The sequence below is a fragment of the Gopherus flavomarginatus genome, chromosome 4 (genome assembly GCF_025201925.1).
Source record: "Gopherus flavomarginatus isolate rGopFla2 chromosome 4, rGopFla2.mat.asm, whole genome shotgun sequence".
Taxonomy (NCBI): Eukaryota; Metazoa; Chordata; order Testudines; family Testudinidae; genus Gopherus; species Gopherus flavomarginatus.
Genome location: NC_066620.1, coordinates 134,854,856 through 134,874,200, shown reverse-complemented (window position 1 = coordinate 134,874,200; position 19,345 = coordinate 134,854,856). Strand labels below are relative to the sequence as shown.

Sequence of the window (19,345 nt, the reverse complement as noted above, 5' to 3'; positions counted from 1 at the left end):
ACAAGAATTTCTCAAAGCTGAGGTAAAAGAGAGGAAATTACAGAGGCTTTGCACTGTTGAACTGCAACATTTTGCTGCATATATGGCCACCAGTTTCTGGGGTTTCTTTATGGTGGCATGCAGCAGCATTGTATTCAGTGGGTGTTGATATGAATGCTGGCACCAAAGAGCCCAGTACTGGAGGAGAGAGTGCTAGATAAAAGGTGGAAAAAGTAGAGGTAAGATAAAACAATTTAATTGTATAGACATTAAATGTTTGCAGCCATTAGTTGTATACTGTTATCGATACAGTAATTAGTATTTGTATTCCATTTAAAATACAATATGTGTAAGCCATCTTTAAAATAACTTGTTCCTATGCTCCAATGTATTTTATTTTCTTCTTACATTTTAATAAACAAACCTTACATGGGATTCTCTACAGCCACAATCTATGAGGAATCAGATTTGTGGCACATTTTAAGAATAAGTCTTTATAGTATTTTGCTCACCATTGTAAAATAGATGGGATCATATGTATCATTATAAACACATGATACAAGTCATATGTTTTATAGTACAAACAAAGATGCTGAATACCTGTGCCAGGTAGAAATCTTTGGCTTACAGAGTCTTTAGGGAAAAAAAGTACTTTGCTTTTGTTGTGAGAAGAGTAATAGCTATTCTAGGATCTTATTAAATCCTGCTCCTTAGTGAGTTAAAGTACAGCAGAGAAATGCCTACAAATAAGAGTTTAGGTGTGGTTTTGTATTAAAGAATTAAAATTATAACAAAATTTAGCAAATATTTTTCTAAAATTTCAATTTTTTTTGTTATTTTCTTTATCCTCTTTTCCATTATTACTAGTTATTGGAGTGGAATAAAAGGTTCTCTTATTTAATCAGTCTACTCCTTTTGCATAATTCATCCGATGACACCACAGTCTGATGTGTGACATCACAATTCACTACCATGAAAATAATTAATATCAAAGACAGTGGAGTGTGATGTCACTGAATAAATTGAGCATACTCAGGCTAAGTAAAAGAAAGAGAGCCTGATTTTTTTTTAAAGCAGTACAGCAAAGTTTAATGTCGTTTTTGACAAAATATTAATTTTGCTGTGATGTGATAGAGGCTTTTGAAGGGGAAAATATTTTCATTTTTATTGTTTACTCTTTTTGTTTGAGAAAAAAAATTACATCAGATTAGTGAAAATATGTAGGGGCACCTAAGCAACACTTCTGCTGTACTGTATGATTTGTTCTTTTTCTTTTACAGAAAATTCTTTGCCAAAACCAAAATTACCTGAGGACAGTGTTATTTCACCATACAATATAAACACAAGCTATCCAGGGCTTGCCACAGGAAATGGACTTTCAGACTCACCAGCAGGGTCAAAGGATCATGGGAATGTACCCATTATTGTACCATTAATTCCACCACCTTTCATAAAGCCACCAGCAGGTAAATCACATAACAAACATTTTAAAGAATTATAACTATCATAGATAGCTATTCTGACCTTGTTAGATTGTGGCTCATTTGTAAAAGGTTTAATTTAATTTTTTTGAAAGGCTATCACAGTAGACTTATAAGGATCCTTAGGTAGGAAGCAGCAGAGTGACTTTATTTGCTAGTATTATTGTAAAATTCTTGTCAGTATCATGCTAGGCAAAATTCTGTACCTATTTATACTGCTTTTGAAACTGGATGTTGAATTATACTGTCTCAGCAATTCAAAAATATCTGTTTTAAATGATTTTCTTCTATGAAAAAAGTCTTTACATAAATTGATGGAAGATGATGAGATTATAAACAAGGTCCACAAAGCATACAACTAAACAAACAAATAGTCAAATCAATATCACATGTCCTTGTATCAGGATAACAAGCTCATCCCAGGAAGACTATCTCAGTTCTCATTGAAATTCTGGACCATTGTCCTTTGGGGATTTTATATGATGCAAACGCTACCCCTAGAGTTGTACTGAAATGTTTTAAAAATTCCATGAAATTCTTATCTGGAACAATTTTTCCAACATGAATTTTCTGAGTGAGTTTGAGAAATTATTTATTCCACACTTCATGCTGTTTACTATTATCTGCTAAAGTAACTGTTATGGCTACACTAGTGTATATAATTGCTGTTATTATTTACTGTTGAACACACTGCAATAATTGGTGAATTTATATAGCAGCAGGCTCAGTCCTGCTTCCATTGAAGTTACTGTGAGTGTTGCTGAACTGGGTTAACTTCAGTGGGGGTAGAACGGGACCTAGAATGTACTAAATATGTATAAAAGAACATCACTATTACTATGTTAGAGAATTCAGGAACGTGGTGATGTTTTTAATTATTAAGGTCCCAGTTATTCAATGGATTCCTGCACCCATACAAAGCCCCTCTGACACTGGGCAGAGCAACTTGCAGGAGCAGGGGCCAAGTGTGGAATGGCCTTCTCTACACTTCAACACATTTACAAAGTTGAATTTAAAATACATAAAGATATCTAATTTTGTGTTATTATTTTATTTGACAGGAAGCTGACAGAGGGTATTTTAATATTTTGAAAAAAATTCAAAGATATTGCTAAATCTATTCTCGCTGAAAATTTTCCATGTATTTTGTACAATTATTGCTAATTACCAGAGCTATTTGAGCCCGCTCCTTCAGCCTTTGCACAGCAAAAGATCTCAGCCATATAGGCTGAATCTTAAAATGGGGTTAATCTGCCCCATAACATTTAATCAAGGGCTTGTATTTCCCAGGCTATCTTCTCTTCCAATTTGATTCAAGACTGAAGTCATAATGCTGAATTTGTGGCAACGCTATTATGTTATTATAACATAGGGCTATGACATGAATTGTACATGCTATCATAATTAATGAATTTAAATAACAGTCAAGCAGGAAAAGATAGACTATGCTGTCGAAAAACAAATAACCTCAACCATAGCAATGGGGACACACGAAAATACTGGCCAAGCAGATTTATTTCTGCTCTTCCCCTGTCCACTTAACAACTATGTTCCAGAGTCCACCAATAAAACTGACCTTCAAAGTATTTTTTAAAATTGTTCCTCCCACCATACTTTTGATTCGTTCTGATGTATAAATAAGATCTGAAGGTTGGGGTTTTTTTAAGGTATTTTCTTTTTGTTTTTGTTTTTGTTTGTCTTTTACCTTTTTTGCCTTACAAATATTATGATGCCAAATCTGATCTTTCATGTTCCGGTTTGAGAACTTTTGGGTGTCTTGGAGATGTGTATCATGAGCTCTTACACTATCTAAAGAGGCTGGAGTATTGAATATGTAACAAAATTATCTTTTCTCCCAAGTGTTCACTATGCAATAAATATGATTTTTTTTTTTAAAACCAAATGAAAACCCAAAGAGTTTTAAATAGTCTGCCCAAATTCCCTCACCTCTCAACTGTTTAACTTTTAATATTAACTTAATAAAATACTAGGTGCTTTTTTAAATTTTACCCCAGCTATAAGTGTGCATGTACAAAACTGAAAATTCCTAAGTTGATGGCCCTTCACTGAGAATGCTCTTCCCCGAGACATTAAATTCTAGACACTATTATCAAGAATACCCCAACTGACCTGATCTGCTGTGGAAGCATATTAGAAAAGAAACAGACTCAGCCAGCACCCAAATCATACAGGTCTTTGTAGATCAACATCAAGAACTTAAATTGTACCTGGAAGCAAACAGTAAGTGAGTGCATTCTTGAGAGAAGTGGTGCAATATGTTTCTTTTGGCTAATGTCCCCAAACAGGTGGGTAGCTGCATTTTGTGCCAGCTACAGCTTCTGAATGATGTTTCAAGTTAGTCCCAAGTACAGCATATTGAAACAACATGATACCAATAATAAAATTACTTCTACCTAGCCTTAGAAAAATCTTGTGTTCCACAGAGCAATGTAAAAGGAAAAGAGAATTTATTTCTACACAATAACAAATGATGTCAAAATAACAAGGAACAAGGTACATCAGCCAGCAACATTACAGAAAAATAATAATATTTGTACTGGAACCATGATGCTAGTATTTAATGTACTAACATACTAACTTGTATTCTGCAGTCTTTAGTCACACACTGAATAGTATTTTCTCACCTTCAGCTAATAGGATTATTCACATGAGTAGGGGTTGCAGAGTCTGGCCCCAAAATGCAGGAGAAAACACATTTCCTTCCCACCGGCGCTACACTTGTAGATTTCACTGTTTCAGGTACTCTAGTCATACCAGATGTAAAACCAAATGAAAACCCAAAGAGTTTTAAATAAGCTGCCCAAATTCCCTCACTTCTCAACTGTTTAACTTTTAATATTAACTTAATAAAATACTAGGTGCTTTTAAAAATTTTACCCCAGCTACAAGTGTGCATGTACAAAACTGAAAATTCCTGAGTTGATGGCCCTTTGGCTCTCTTCCTTTCAAGATTCTGACAGTGGGGAGCATTAACTCTTTGTGGCTCTGCAGGACTGATGGGGTACTAAACCCCCAATGCTTCTTCGGTGGGCCACTCTGAACAGCTTGAGAATCCCAACTGTGTCTCACCCCGAATTGTTCCACTACAAGGAAACACAACCAAGTCCTATTACTCTGACATTGCATCAGCCTAGAAGTTAGCTTATAGGTGCTAGAGTTGCATCCTCAAGTGTTTTTTGCTGTCACTTATTGTCATTTACAGCATTCCTTGTACATCTAAAACTTCCTTTGACTCTCAACCTAAAGGGTAGGGCCCTTCAACAGTTCTTCCACTGCAGCTCCTCATTCTCTGAGATATGGAATTCTGGCCAAGTAAAGAACCATCACTTTAGTTGTGTGTATATGTTGGCAACATCAACATTTCCTGTTAGATTATGTGCTCAGTTTGGATCCAATCCCAAACCCATTGAATTCTGTAGGAACCTTTCTATTGATTTCAGTGGACGCTAGATTGGATCCTTATTGCCTGACAACATAGCCCAAATTGAGGTGCAGAGATGCCCCACCTCAAAGGGAGCTTTTGGAAGCACAATTGCTCCACAAGAAAAGGGGAATGTTATCACTGTGCCACCTCTTGTATTGGGTGCAGCGTGTGCTGCCAACCAGTCCATGTGGGACTGGCTATATGAGAGAGGGGAGCAGAGTCTTGGCCCTTTCGGGAAGGGGTGCAGCAGCAGGGGAGCAGAAGGACTGCCATTGTGCCTGAGGCATGCACAGGGGTGCAGGGAATAACGTTCCTTCCCCCCACCCTCCTTTCTGTGCCTCTGGTTAACAGAAGAAATCAGTTATTTTAAGTAGCTTTGACTCTGCTCGAACAACAGCTGGCTTCCTGCTACGCTGCACTGAGTGGGGAAGCAGTTGTCAAGGGGAGCAGTGAAAGGGAAGGAGGACTGCTTCTGAGCTGACCTAGCATCCAAAGGGCAAAAATAAAGGGATAAAATGATCTCCTATTCACCACCCCCCACAAAGGTAGTTTGTATTTTTTTGGGAGGGATATTAAATCCTCCAAGCCCTAGGACAGTGCCAGCTCTGTTCCTCTGCACCACATTTCTTCACTTGGTAATTTCAAAATGATAAGGACTGCTGTTGCACTGAAAGGTTTGGAACAATCAAGGCATTTTAAAAAAGCGTGATGTATAATGTCTGACGCTACAAAACTGTTATTACTGTTATTGGGGCCCAGAGAATACCAGAGTGAAGGAAGTAAGGTCTCCTGAGGCCAAACAAAAGCATTACTAATCTGGGTCCTGTAAAGTAAGCATGTTTAGATTTTGGAAGTGACATTAAATCAGATTATAAAACTGTATATCTGAAAAAAAATCATGAAAACTTGGAAGAAGGAAATATTATGTTTGAATGCCAAGATGAATAACTAAGAGAGGTATTTTATAGAAAGAAATTAGCTATATCCTTTATCAGAGCTGGATAGTTGAATGGAAGTTTACAATTTTGTTACAAGTACAAGTGCACTTAGGTAACTCAGACTCATTATAACAGAGTGCCTGCAATACATAAAAGTAGACATTAGTTCTAGTCCTAAAGACTCTCTAGAAATGTGTGCTGTAAAAATTATCAAGATTCAAATGTTATAGGAAGAATTTAGAAGTATGGGATGAATTTTAAAATGCTTTCTATTCAGGGTTTATAAACTCGGTTGTAAAAATTAAGTCCAAGATTATCTATCTAAATTCCCCATGGTCCCATTACTGTATTCCCAATCCTTCTGTCCTTATTCAGGCACAGCTCAATGACAGTTTTGCTTAAATAATGGCTGCAGGACTAGCTCTAATTTTATATACTGAAATGGTTTCAATTTTAGTATACTCTGGCTCCCAGGTCATTATTTTCCAACTCTTATTCCTTTTTCTGATTTCATTTGACACTGATCTGAGCAATGTTTTACTATTTTTTCTGTTGCAGGTTTAACTTTCTAACAATTCCACAATCATGATTCTTCTTGTGCTTACTACTTGACTTCATCTCCTCGTTTTCTTTGTTTGAAATTATTGTAGTCCATTAATCTGTTTTCTTTTCTGTATAAATGAAATGAATTAACCAAAGGCTTCTCTGGACCCCTGAGGCTGATCAAAAAAGGTTGCAAAATGACTCAGTGTCTCTGAAAATTGTGTGTGTATTTGGAAGGACTGTGTTGATGGAGTTTGTTAGGCTCTTTTGTTCAGTGGGCCAACACTGGACATTTGTACCTGTCTGCTGCCATTGCTGGTTTTCACCTCCTTTGTATTTTAGGACTAATATTCCTTCAGTGTGAACAGGCATTCTGTTCCCACTTGAATTTTTTACCATTTCCATGTGGTACATGTGTACTGTTCGGTAGCGTGAATGTAGCTTTTATATGTATCTATTTGTTATTTATCCACATTCATTTTTTCAGATACAATTATCTAGCTTACAGTGATAATAGGTTGTTTTTATGTTGTTTTAAGATGCCACTAGTTGCCAGTCTTCTCTACTTCCAGCACCTTGTCAATGCTTTTTTCTCTCTTTGGACAGCAGAGTTTTTTTTCTTTGTGCCAGAAAGAAAATCGTGAAGTCCACACATGCACTGTAATAGCATGTAATGAATAAGAAGGGAGTTCTCACACTCCTCTTGTAATCTGTGCCTATGTGCTTGCATGCTTAAATGCATGTCAGTATATATTTGTGGTATGCATTCAGTTCTGATTGAGCTATATATGAGAATATGCCTCATAACTCAGGCATAGAAAATAGAGGGAAGCAGTGGTTTCCCAAAACAACTTTTAAAAGAACTGAGACGCTCCATTTTACCAATCTTTTTACGATTTTGCCTACTTCAAGAGATTGACTTTCAAAAGGAAACATTATAGAGTCACTGTAGTGATTCCACAGCTACAGTTTTAACAAGCTTTCCATTACACGCCATTTTTCTGATTTCCTTCTCATAACTGTTTTATAAAGCTGCTTTTAACACATGAAATTTGTCAAGCATGTCATCTAGTCACAAGATCAATGTTTGGATACGGTGGTGATGGATGTCCTAGAAAAACCTCCAGATTTTTTTTTTTAATGAATTGAATTTAGTCAGACAAGAAATTTTAAACATATGAGTGTGAAAAATTATTTTGGAGGAGTCTGACTACGGAATATTTTATCTCAAAAGCTGCTTGGTATGGAAAATCCAAATTGGTTTTATTTGATTGTCCGCAATGGAAAGCTAGAGTTTTAGGATTGGAGAACTCCAGAATTAACCATTATGCAAATTCTGGAAGGTCCCAGTACAGCTCATAAAGTTTGATTTTAACACTTCAGATGCTATAGAATCTAAGATTTCATTCTTTAAAAAGATAAGGGTTTGTCCTTTTCATTGCAAAAAATAGTCTTGAAAAAGGGTAAAAAGGTTGACTGTGTGCCCCAGTGATTTAAATAAAATTCATGGTTCTCTCTCAGCTAGGGGCTAATAGGATGCAGCAGGAGATCACTTGTGCTCATTAAAAGTAGTTAGGCTCCAAATTCCTTTAAAGGGAAAGTCTATGGCTTGTAGGTGGAGCATAGAGGAGAGAAAGAATAGGAAAACAGAAAAGGAAGGTAGGCACTGCTACTGGAACACTTGAGTGGGACGGAGCCTGGAAGGCTAGGAAACAGGTCTGGAGAGAGGATCTCAGGAAGGACAGGGAATGCCAAAGTTAAAGGCTCCCCTCCTATTCTTCCCATTGGTTTATCTGAAGGTGTAGCTCTTTCTGTACCAGATCACAGGTACAGCTTTCCGTAACCATTTTGTCCACGTGTAACCCTTTCAGTGCTGGAGCACAGACACCACTTCTGTAGCTTACTCTGTCCCTGCAGATGTAACCTTTTAAATTCCAGATCCCATACATTACTTCTCCAGACAACCCTTTCAGTGCCTGAACAGCGTAGCCCTAGCCAGTTTAGAAACTCTTTTTGCAAAACAGTTAAGGTTAAAAGAATTTACAATCTTAGAAGGCTGTAAATTCCCCAAGCTGAATGAAGTTCAAGGAGTTTATGAAATGAACACCTTAGTTCCCATAGGCATGGGAGCTAGGTGTGCTGGGTGGGTGGGCGGTGTTGGAGCACCCCCAGGTTTTACGCGGGGTCCTGGTTGCTGGATCCACTCCCAGGGCTCCACTCCTGGCCCTATGCCCACCCCCAGCTGTGGCTCCAGCCTCAGCCCCCTTACCCTTGGCCAGGTCCCTCCCTCCCAGAGACATGGCCCTGCTCTTGGCCTCAGATCTGGGTGGGAAGGCGGACGGTGCCAGGGGGCTGGCTTTCAGCACCCCCCACTATTAAAAGTGTTCCAGCACCACTATTTGGACCACCTGCATAGAGCTCATTGCAGGATCAGGGCTATTAACTGCATTTAGTTTTCCCAGACTCTTGAAACTAGAGTTAGTGTTGTAAGTGCAGATCAGGTAACTTAAAATAACATTATTAGAATGTCGCAGTCATAAACAGTGAGTAAAACAAGCAGGATTTAGCACCATAATTTTAGAGAATTCATCCTGCTAATAGAATAGGCCCTGCATGTTTGCCTGGATTATAGGTTAGAGCTATAAGGAAAGGATTTACTTTTATATTTCTTGGTTACTTTCTGTTTTTTCTTCCCCCACCCCAATATTATGACTGCATATAAGAGGGATTCACCAAAACTGCTACTTAGTGGCTTTAAGAAGGCCAATTTTTGATAAACTCCCTCACATTGGTTTGAAGGGAAGAACAAAACCAACCATACAAAATCCCCAACACCATTCTGCTTAATTAAGACCTAAAGAGACAGTGCAAACTTTTGATGATTAATTGAAGCATGCTCTAGCCTGATGCATATTTAGTTATTATAATGTGATAATTTTGTCTTGTTATACAAACTGCTCCCTTTGGGAACATGATTTAACACTGCAAACATACTGCGCTTATTGCATTGTTCATTATGAAAAATACACAGGCTAAGAACCATAAAGAGATGTATATAAGCACTATCTGTGCAGCACTTGCAGGGAGCACTCTTTCAACATGTAATGACATAACCCAGAGGCAGAAAAACACAAGATTGGAACTCCCAGAATAACTCTTCCGAAGAGCTGAGATCTCACTAAAATAGAGGCTGGAAATTCAGATTTCAAGCAGTAAATGAAAGAAATGTGTGGTTTTAATACCTGATGTGTTTCTAGAAAACATCAGTGTGGATGTTCTGCTGAAAACTCACTTGTTACTACTTACTTTCTCTGTGCTAAATCTTGCTTGTCTGATGCCTGAGAGTACTGTCATTACCTTTGATAACTGTTCAGTGTAAAGCATATTGGGATATCTCAGCACCTCTAAGGAGGTGCTAAACACTTTGCAGGAATGGACCCCAAGGGAGTAATACAGAGTTGGCAGAACAATTGAAGAGTTTCCAGAATTAACTTTATCTTTGTCTTGCCAACTGTAAAATATGATGGTATGAAGGCCAGATCTGCACTACAGATGTTACCATCATACCTGTGTCAGTCAGGGTTGCTATGAGGTGTGACCAACAGAGCTGTACTCACAAAAGCCACAAGTGTAGACGCAGTCATACTGGCAAAATTGTGGTTTTGCCAGGATAGCATATTTTGCACAAGTGGTCTGAAATAAGCGAGACTGATGCAAAATGCAGTTTTGGCAGCATACATTGTGTCCATATGAGCAGCACTTTGCAGTGCCGCCCAGAGGATTCAGGGGACCTGGGTCTTTGGCAGTGGGGGGCCCCTGCTTCGGCAGTAATTCGGTGGCGGCGGGTCCTTCCAGTCCAGGACTCACCGCTGAAGTGCCCTGAAGACCCACGGTGGAGGCCCCCCACCGCCGAATTACCGCCGAAGACCCGGCACTTCGGCAGCAGGGGGTCCTACCGCCCTGATGCGGAAGGACCCCGCGCCGCCAAAGACCCAGAGTGGAAGAAGCTCCAGGGGCCTGGGCCCCGCGAGAGTTTTCCGAGGCCCCGGAGCTAGTGAAGGATCCTGCTCCAGGGACCCCGAAAAACTCTCATGGGGGCCCCTGCGGGGCCTTGGGCAAATTGCCTCACTTGCTCCTGCCTCTGGGCAGCCCTGGCACTTTGTCAGTATGATATACTGGTATAGTTATACTGGAAAAGCGCTCATTGTAGACCTGGCCTAATGTAATCATATAGAAGAGTTTTGGAAAAGATTGAGGCTAGACAAGCCAATTGAACATGTACAGTTTGAGAGGCCCTTCTTTTCTGCATTCTTGCTGTAAACTCTTGTCACTGAGTGCGCTAGATATGATTTATTGATACATTTTCCTAACAGAAGGGCAAGTATCTGGTAAATATATTCTGAAGGATTTAGTCTTAGGCCTGGGCTACACTAGCAGGGGGCGGCGGGGTTCGAACTAAGATACGCAACTTCAGCTACGCTATTTATGGGAATCCTGACTTTTATAGAAGACTTAAACTACAGTTTTTGGAGCATTCCAGTTTCTTTTTAGAATAAGACAAAAAAACCAAACAACCAAACTCTGTTTTTTACTATACAAAACCTTAATTGATATTTTTTGTTTTATTTCCCAGTGCCGTTGTTTTGTAATTACAGAAGTGGCTGGACTATTAGCTGTTTTAAAAGCTGTTGTACTCTGCTTGTTCAACCACTAAAGCTAATACACTGTCATGTAAGGTTCCTATTAAATATTTTTACAAGCTCAATACTGTCTTGTAACTGATGAAGAAGAGGAAAATATGTGCACAAATCAGGAACTTTAATCTGGCCCCCAGCTTTCATCCACATATCCTGCCACGTAAGCCACAGAGCTTGGCTCTGCGCCTGTCCTGATTTTATCCTGTGTACCTTTATCTGTCAGCCCTACTCACTCAAAGCTAAAGAAATACATTGTTTTAGAACAGAGGTTCTCAGACTGTGGTCTGTGGCTCACCCTTTGGTGGTCCATGGAGAGCTGATTGATCACATGGCACTGGCTCCTTTACTTACTTATTTCCACCTGGTAAATTGCATTAAGAGAAGTTAAAAATACATTATATACTTTGTTGGGGTAAGATTGTGCCTTAAGGTGCAGCACTAAGCAAAGGGTGATGCCTTAGCTGCATTGTCCCAAGAAACATGTGCCTCAGAGATCCCTGAGCCACAGTTCCACTACTGCTCTTTGAGGCGTGGGAGTATTTTACTACAGTCCTTTATGGATGAAGCATACACTCTCACCTTGTACCTAGCTAGTTTTGATAGCCAGCTTGTAGTGGGATTTATTTAAGACAGAGGAGGACAGTATATATATATGGAGTGGGCAGCTCCTATTCTTTCCTGTATGCTGGGAGATGAATGCAAGGCCTTACATGGCCCCACAAGGAGGTACGGGAGAGCCTTACTCCACCTGCCTGGCTGCAAAAAACTAGAGTACAACTGAGCCCCCCAGGATTACTTTTCTCATGGAAGCAATTGCTGTTGTTGCCACAAGGATGTAATGTGATTGTAAATGGGTAGATAGGTGATCTTCCTGATCACCAGCAAGAGAGTGTTTGTTCATGAACAGGTGGGTGAATGGTCCAGAAGATGTTCTCTCTCTATTAAAATGTGGCCCACACTATGGAATAGTTTAAGAACCCCAGTTTTGGATTTTGTGCTCATTCTTCAAGTCCACATTGTTATAGAACCTATCTACTTTGGAAGTGAGTGCTCCCAGCAATTACTTTCAAAGAGGCTAAGCTCTGCTTTCAGCTGGTAAGTTCCCCGTTTAGTTCTTTTCAGCTTTAATGAAGGTTGTTGCAAAAGGAAGCATCTGCACCTCTTCCATTTTTGGGCTTTGTAGAACAGTCTAAGAATTAATACTCTTAAATTGGTAGGGGAAAATGTCAAGTACATTCAGTGACTTAAATGCTGCACGTTGCTGTTTTCAGGTACAAGTGGTTTTTCTTTGTTTTTGTTGCTTCCTCGATTCTTCTCTTGCCAGGTAAATTCAATGGGGCACAATGATGCCTTCTAAAAGGAACAGGTCCACCAAGGTGGGAAAGGAGTTGTACTCTCTGAGGCCTGGTCTACACTACATGTTTAAACCGAATTTAGCCGCATTAAACTGATTTAACCCTGCACCCGTCCACACAACGAGGCCCTTTATATTGATATAAAGGGCTCTTTAAACCAGTTTCTGTACTCCTCTCCGACAAGAGGAGTAGCGCTGAAATTGGTATTGCCATGTCGGATTAGGGTTAGTGTGGCCGCAAATTGACGGTATTGGCCTCCTGGCGGTATCCCACAGTGCACCATTGTGACCACTCTGGAAAGCAATCTGAACTCAGATGCACTGGCCAGGTAGACAGGAAAAGCCCCGCGAACTTTTGAATTTCATTTCCTGTTTGCCCAGCGTGGAGCTCTGATCAGCACAGGTTGCGATGCAGTCCCAAATCCAAAAAGAGCTCCAGCATGGACCGTACGGGAGATACTGGATCTGATCACTGTATGGGGAGACAAATCTGTTCTATCTGAGCTCCATTACAGAAGACGAAATGCCAAAGCATTTGAAAAAATCTCCAGGCTATGATAGACAGAGGCCACAGCACAGTGCTATGTGAAAAGCCAGAGAATCAAATGGACGCTCATGGAAGGAGGGAGGGGGTACTGAGGACTCCAGCTATCCCACAGTCTCCGAAAAGCATTTGCATTCTTGGCTGAGCTCCCAGTGCCTGTAGGGTCAAACACATTGTCCGGGGTGGTTCAGGGTATATCTAGTCAATTTATCCCCCTTTTTCCACCCCCATGAAAGAAAAGGGAAAAAAATTGTTTCTTCACTTTTTTCAGTGTCACCATATGTCTACTGCATGCTGCTGGTAGATGCGGTGTTGCGACACTGAACAGCAGCATTCTCTCCCCTCCCCTCCCCGGTGGCAGACGATACAGTACAAAATGACTGATAGCCGTCCTCATCATCCTGTGAGTGCTCCTGGCTGGCCTCAGTGAGGTCGGCTGGGGGCGCCTGGGCAACAATGGGAATGACTCCTGGTCATTCCCGGTAGACGGTGCAAAAGGATTGAAAACTGTCCTCATCATAGCAACTGGGGCTGAGCTCCATCACCCCCCCACCTTTCATGTCTAATGAAGAATCTGTACTGCCTGGACTATCATAGCACCGGGAGGCTGCCTCCTCCTGATTTTATCTCACTAAAAAGTCAGTGTTTCTTATTCCTGCATTCTTTATTACTTCATCACACAAATGGGGGGACACTGCAACGGTAGCCCGGGAGTGTTGAGGGAGAAGGGAAGCAACGGGGGGGATAGTTGCAGGGGCACCCCCTAGAATGGCGTGCAGCTCATCATTTCTGCGGGATCTGACATGGAGCGGCTGTGCTCTCTGGTTCTCTGGTACACTGGTTCTCTAGTACACTTGCCCCGTATTCTAGGCAGGACTGACTGTATTTTTAGATAAAACATAAACGAGGGAATGACCCTGGGAGTCATTCCCATTTTTGTCTTTGAGAGCCCGGCCGACCTCAGCAAAGGCCAGTCAGGAGCACCCATGACAGCAGCAGATGGTACAGAACGACTGATAACCATCATCTCATCGCCAATTTACAATGGCATGGCAGACAGTACAATAGGGATGGTAACCGTCTCTGCTACCTTGCAAAGGCAAATGAATGCTGCTGTGTAGCACTGCAGTACTGCCTCTGTCAGCAGCATCCAGTACACATACAGTGACAGTGACAAAAGGCAAAACGGGCTCCATGGTTGCCATGCTATGGTATCTGCCAGGGAAATCCAGGGAAAAAGGGCGTGAAATGATTGTCTGCTGTTGCTTTCACAGAGGAAGAAATGAGTGATAACATTTACCTAGAATCACCCGCGACACTGTTTTTGCACCATCATGCATTTGGATCTCAACCCAGAATTCCAAGGGGCAGGGGAGACTGCGGGAACTATGGCATAGCTATGGGATAGCTACCCACAGCGCAACGCTTCAGAAATCGATGCTAGCCTCGGTACATGGACGCACACCGCCAAATTATTGTGCTTTTGTGTGGCTGCGTGCACTCGACTTTATACAATCTGTTTTACAAAACCGGTTTATGTAAAATCGGAATAATCCTGTAGTGTAGACGTACCCTGAGAAACAATGCCCTTGCTAAGGCATACTGCCTTCAGTGGCTCTGGGGGAGCATGATGGAAAGAGCTTCTTGACTCACATTTGAATAGGTGTACTTTGTACTGCTGCCAATACAGCCCAGCTGGTTCACAGGGCAGGCCCAGGGCCATGACAACACTAGGCATCTCCTATTGCCAGTCTGCACTCCAAAGCATCCTGCAGCCAAAATTATAAATGCCCCCAGTGTGAGCTTCCTGAACCCATGCGTGGCTGGCTATAATTTGGCCCAAAGTATTTTGATTTCCATTGATGTCAAATATTTTGGAACATTTATGAGATTTTGTCAAATCCCAATCTAAAGAGTAAGTGCTAAAATGTCATAATTATAGCACATTAAACACAAATCTACATTACGGCTTGGCCTTAAATATAGTTTTAAAGATGTACAGTCTGATTCAAATTAAAAGGTCAAGTTTTTTACATTGTGCAATTTTATTTGTAACTATAAATCACAACACAATTTGTGGAAGGAAAAACGTTATTAAACTGACAATATTTATTCTGCTAAGGTGAATAAAATGCAGCATGTAGTTCTGTGTTACGATAGCTGGGGGAAGGAGCCAAATCATTCTACAAAAAATTTGTTTGCCAATAATTTTGGAGAATGATGACAGTGCTTCAAAACAAATCCTTTACAGAGAAATGGGATGACTGCATGGCAGGGTCTCTGAATCATGAACTTTCCATCACTCCTGGACAGCAAATTGCTTTAACAATTAGTCTTTTGGGGATTTCGCTTCCCCCACCCCCTCAAAAATCAGACAGTAGTTAATATCAGTGACTGAAAGGTCTTGTTGTCTAATGGACTGGATATAGGAATAGAATTCTTAGTTCTAAATCATGGGTTTGCCATTGATTTATTGTATTGCTTTGTACAAGTAACTTAACTGTTCAATTTCCCCTTCCATAAAATGGGAATAAGAATACAGACCTCACAGTAGCGTTGCCAGGATTTGAAGATGAAAAGTGCTATGTAAGTCTTATTATTATGGGGAATTTTGTTGCACTTGACTCTATAAATCCAATTTAAAGCAACAGTCTAGGTACTTCCAAGAATGTAATTGGGGAAAGAAGTTGGAGGCTCTAGAGAACAGAAATGATGAAATCAGTACAAGATGGTTGCTAGAAAATATTTATCAAAGTAGAATAGAGACATGAGGAATACCGGAAAGAGAATGAGGACTATGAGATGAGGAAAATGGCATTGAGTACAAAGCTGCACTCACTCTCTTATGAATGTTGAAATGATCTCCCTAAAATTCAGGGAAATAACACCAAAACTGATGTAAATATTAGAAAGTTAAATCTCCAGATACACGTCAGAAGAACTCAAAACAGAGTCAAATAGCACATCTTAGAGAACTCTTGATGAGTTAAAATGTACTCAACCATGATAAGAATCACTTAGCAGATTTTAGTAACACAATTAGGCATCTCCCCTCTCACTCAGGTATGTATTTTTGTGTCAATCTTATTTGGAGAAAACCTCCTCCCATTCTCTTCTAGTCATTATTTGGAATCAACACCCAAATGGGGCATTTCGTTTTCCTTCCTCACATCCCATTTAGAATCCTGTTTGTAAGGGCCCTCATTACGTTGCTCTGGTGTGGTAGCTTCCATGTGTATTTTATCAACTAGCTGCTGAGCTGAATTCCTGATAATGGATTTTAAGTAATGGGAATGTAACAGCATTAGTTACATTAGTCTTTTGTGTTGGTTACTGGTTTAATAAATACAGTTAGGCACTTTCTTAAACATGCTAAAAAGCCCTAAGGACCTCCAGAGCTTTTCAGTGATGCACCATTTTTTAAGATAACCTTTTCCATCCATCTCAGAAGCAGGGGCGGCTCCAGGCACCAGCACGCCAAGTGCGTGCCTGAGGCGGCAAGCCATGAGGGGCACCCTACCGATTGCTGTGAGGGTGGCAGACAGGTTGCCTTCGGCGGCATGCCTGCGGAGGGTCTGCTGCTCCCGCGGCTTCGGCGGATCTCCCGCAGGCGTGCCGCCGAATCCACGGGACCAGGGACTTCCTGCAGTCAAGCCGCCAAAGGCAGCCTGCCTGCCGTGCTTGGGGGCAGCAAAATAGCTAGAGCCGCCCCTGCTCAGAAGTTCAGCCAGTCTCCTGGCCTGGTTGGCACAGGCTACCAGCTGCCTAGGGAACAAGTAGTTAATCACAAGCCTGCCTCGTTCTACTCACAAAGAGTGAGGAAGACAAAGTTACTGCAATAGAGTTCTGAGGTTGAGTGCATAGATATCTGATTGGGTGTTTGCATCTGATATAAACATTATTTTTATATTTTTGTTGTAGAAGATGATGTGTCAAATGTACAAATAATGTGTGCCTGGTGCCAGAAAGTGGGAATCAAGCGCTATTCCCTGAGTATGGGAAGTGAAGTGAAATGCTTCTGCAGTGAGAAGTGCTTTGCAGCTTGCCGAAGAGCATACTTCAAGAGAAACAAGGTAAGAGAGCCAAAGAAAGATGTAACCCTACACAGGCCTAGCTCGGGTCTCATTTCGTAGCTGGCAAAAAAAATATTTTTTTTGTTCTTTCTGTTTTGTCTGTTCCCTTTACCTTTCCATATGTATTGTCTGTTGGACTATCACCCCTTACTAACGTGTAATCTGTTTTCTCAGTTTCCCTCAGCTTGATGCCTGAGTTCTGTGAGGGTGGATGAATTTAATTAGACGATACTAATAATGCACTATAAAATAAGAATGATGGTTTTGCTTCAGAATCTTATTAGATTTGCTCTATGTGTAAGACTAGGGGAGGGATCTTCATAGCCATGCATAGGGAGGTAGACATACAAGTCTTACTTTTGGTAGGTGGCTATATCTTGCGCAGCTGAAGTCAAGAGAAGTTTTGTCATTGATTTCAGTGTCAGCAGGATCATTGGCGATGGCATATGCAGTTAGGGCCTGATCCAAAGTACAGTGAAGGCAATGACTTCCAATGACTTCAGTGAGCTTTGGATCAAGACCTTAGTTTCATGCTTTTAAAGTTTATCTTCAAATGTAAACAATTATGGACTTATTGCTTTAAAAAAACTCAGACATTTTGGTGTTTTGTGTGGGGTAAGCAGTGGCAAAACCATCTATCGTAGCATGAGGATGTTTCCAATAATCTGAAAGGTCATTTTATCTCAAGTTAAAATGGAATTCTAATACTAGCTTGGTTTCCCAAAGTAAAATGACCACAAAAATTATTCTAATCTGTAAAGTGCGGTGCCTGAAGGTGCCCTGTACTTTATTTTAGCTGCTGGTTTGTGCAGCAGAATATAGGGTGTTTCTGTTATAAAAAACAAACAAAACAACTCCCCACTCCTACAAAACACACCAACTTCTAATTGTTACAAAAAATAGCTATGGCAGTTTGATACTTATTAGTGTAATGGAGTCCTAGGGTGAGACTCACTGATCTAGAAAGCTTTATTTATTCATAAAATTCTTCACATTTTTGTTTAATAAACCTGCATATTTTACCCTTATGCCGCAGAACATTTGAAGTCTTTCATCTTAAAAATAATTCCCCTCTTTCTGCCCATCTGATATTTGCAACCTATGGTAAAAAAAAAAATGGATTTTAGATGCAAGAAACATTGTAGCTGCAAATTACCCTCCTTTATAAATTTGGGTCACATCATTCTGTTCCCCTACCCCCAACTCCGCCCCCAAAAAAGCCTAAAGAATTAGGTTGCAAAAATCAGCAGAGTGGAATTTTAGTGGCAGTCTTTGAGAATCAAGCTCATAATGTTTACTGGAGCATATAGGCAAGTTAAACAATCATGTGGAAGCTTCTGTGAGGTGTAGTGTTTATCTCTCTTGATTTGGAGGACATAGGGTTGGTAGGGAGAAATGCATCTAAGATACTCCACATTTTGATATGAAAATAGTAAATTTCTTTCATGTAAGATGGTTTATAGAATTGGATGTTCAGATCATGGACAATGAAGTACCCACGTGTGCGTGTATGTGTGTACGTGCGCATGTGCACAAATGTGCATGCTGTAAGCTCTCTAGGGTAACGAAGGATCCAGTCCTGCACTTCTTATTCAGCTGCAGCTCCTCTCGCTTCCAATGGCAGAATTTACTTGAGTAAAGCCGCACACAGGAACATAGGAATTGCCAGTTGTCTATCTAGTGCAGTATTATGTGTCTGACAGTGGCCAGTACCAAATGCATTAGAGGAAGCAGCAAGAAATCCTATAGAGGATAATTATGGAATTACTAATCCACAGTGGGGCCTAAGACCCATGCGCTAGTCTTTGGCTTATGCCATGAAGCAGAGGGCTTATATCCCATCTGAAAAACAGGGCCGCCCAGAGGATTCAGGGGGCCTGGGGCAAAGCAATTTCAGGGGCCCCTTCCATAAAAAAAAAAGTTGCAATACTATAGAATACTATATTCTCGTGGGGGCCCTTGTGGGGCCTGGGGCAAATTGCCCCACTTGCCCCCCCTGGGCTGCCCTGGATCTTAAAAACAAAAGAAGTTCTTATTGTTTTAAATGCACATTTCACCACAGTAAGTTGCTCTACACTTCTCTCAAACAGGTCACAACAGTAACTGGGTTTTCTTCTGTAAATATTAAGGATCAACGTATCCTTCTTTCCCATGTGCCTTGAGGAATTAATACATGGCAAGGCAACACAATTGACAGCATTGCATAATTGGATCATTGCATAAAAGTCTTCTTTAAGTTAAAGGACCAAATTCCACCCTCGGCTACACCTATGAGAGCCTGTGACTGCATG

The 19,345-nt window shown here is 40.7% G+C and overlaps 1 protein-coding gene across 2 annotated transcripts in view; it reads left to right on the top strand.

Annotated features, from left to right (window-relative positions):
- The window catches only part of SOBP (sine oculis binding protein homolog), a 143,615-nt gene that overhangs the window by 12,476 nt on the left and 111,794 nt on the right, over positions 1–19,345 (top strand). For both annotated transcript variants that reach the window (XM_050951355.1, XM_050951353.1), the window contains exons 3-4: positions 1,260–1,445; positions 16,903–17,054. In XM_050951355.1, coding sequence (XP_050807312.1) covers positions 1,260–1,445; positions 16,903–17,054 — 338 coding nt within the window. The remainder of the gene's footprint in view (positions 1–1,259; positions 1,446–16,902; positions 17,055–19,345) is intronic.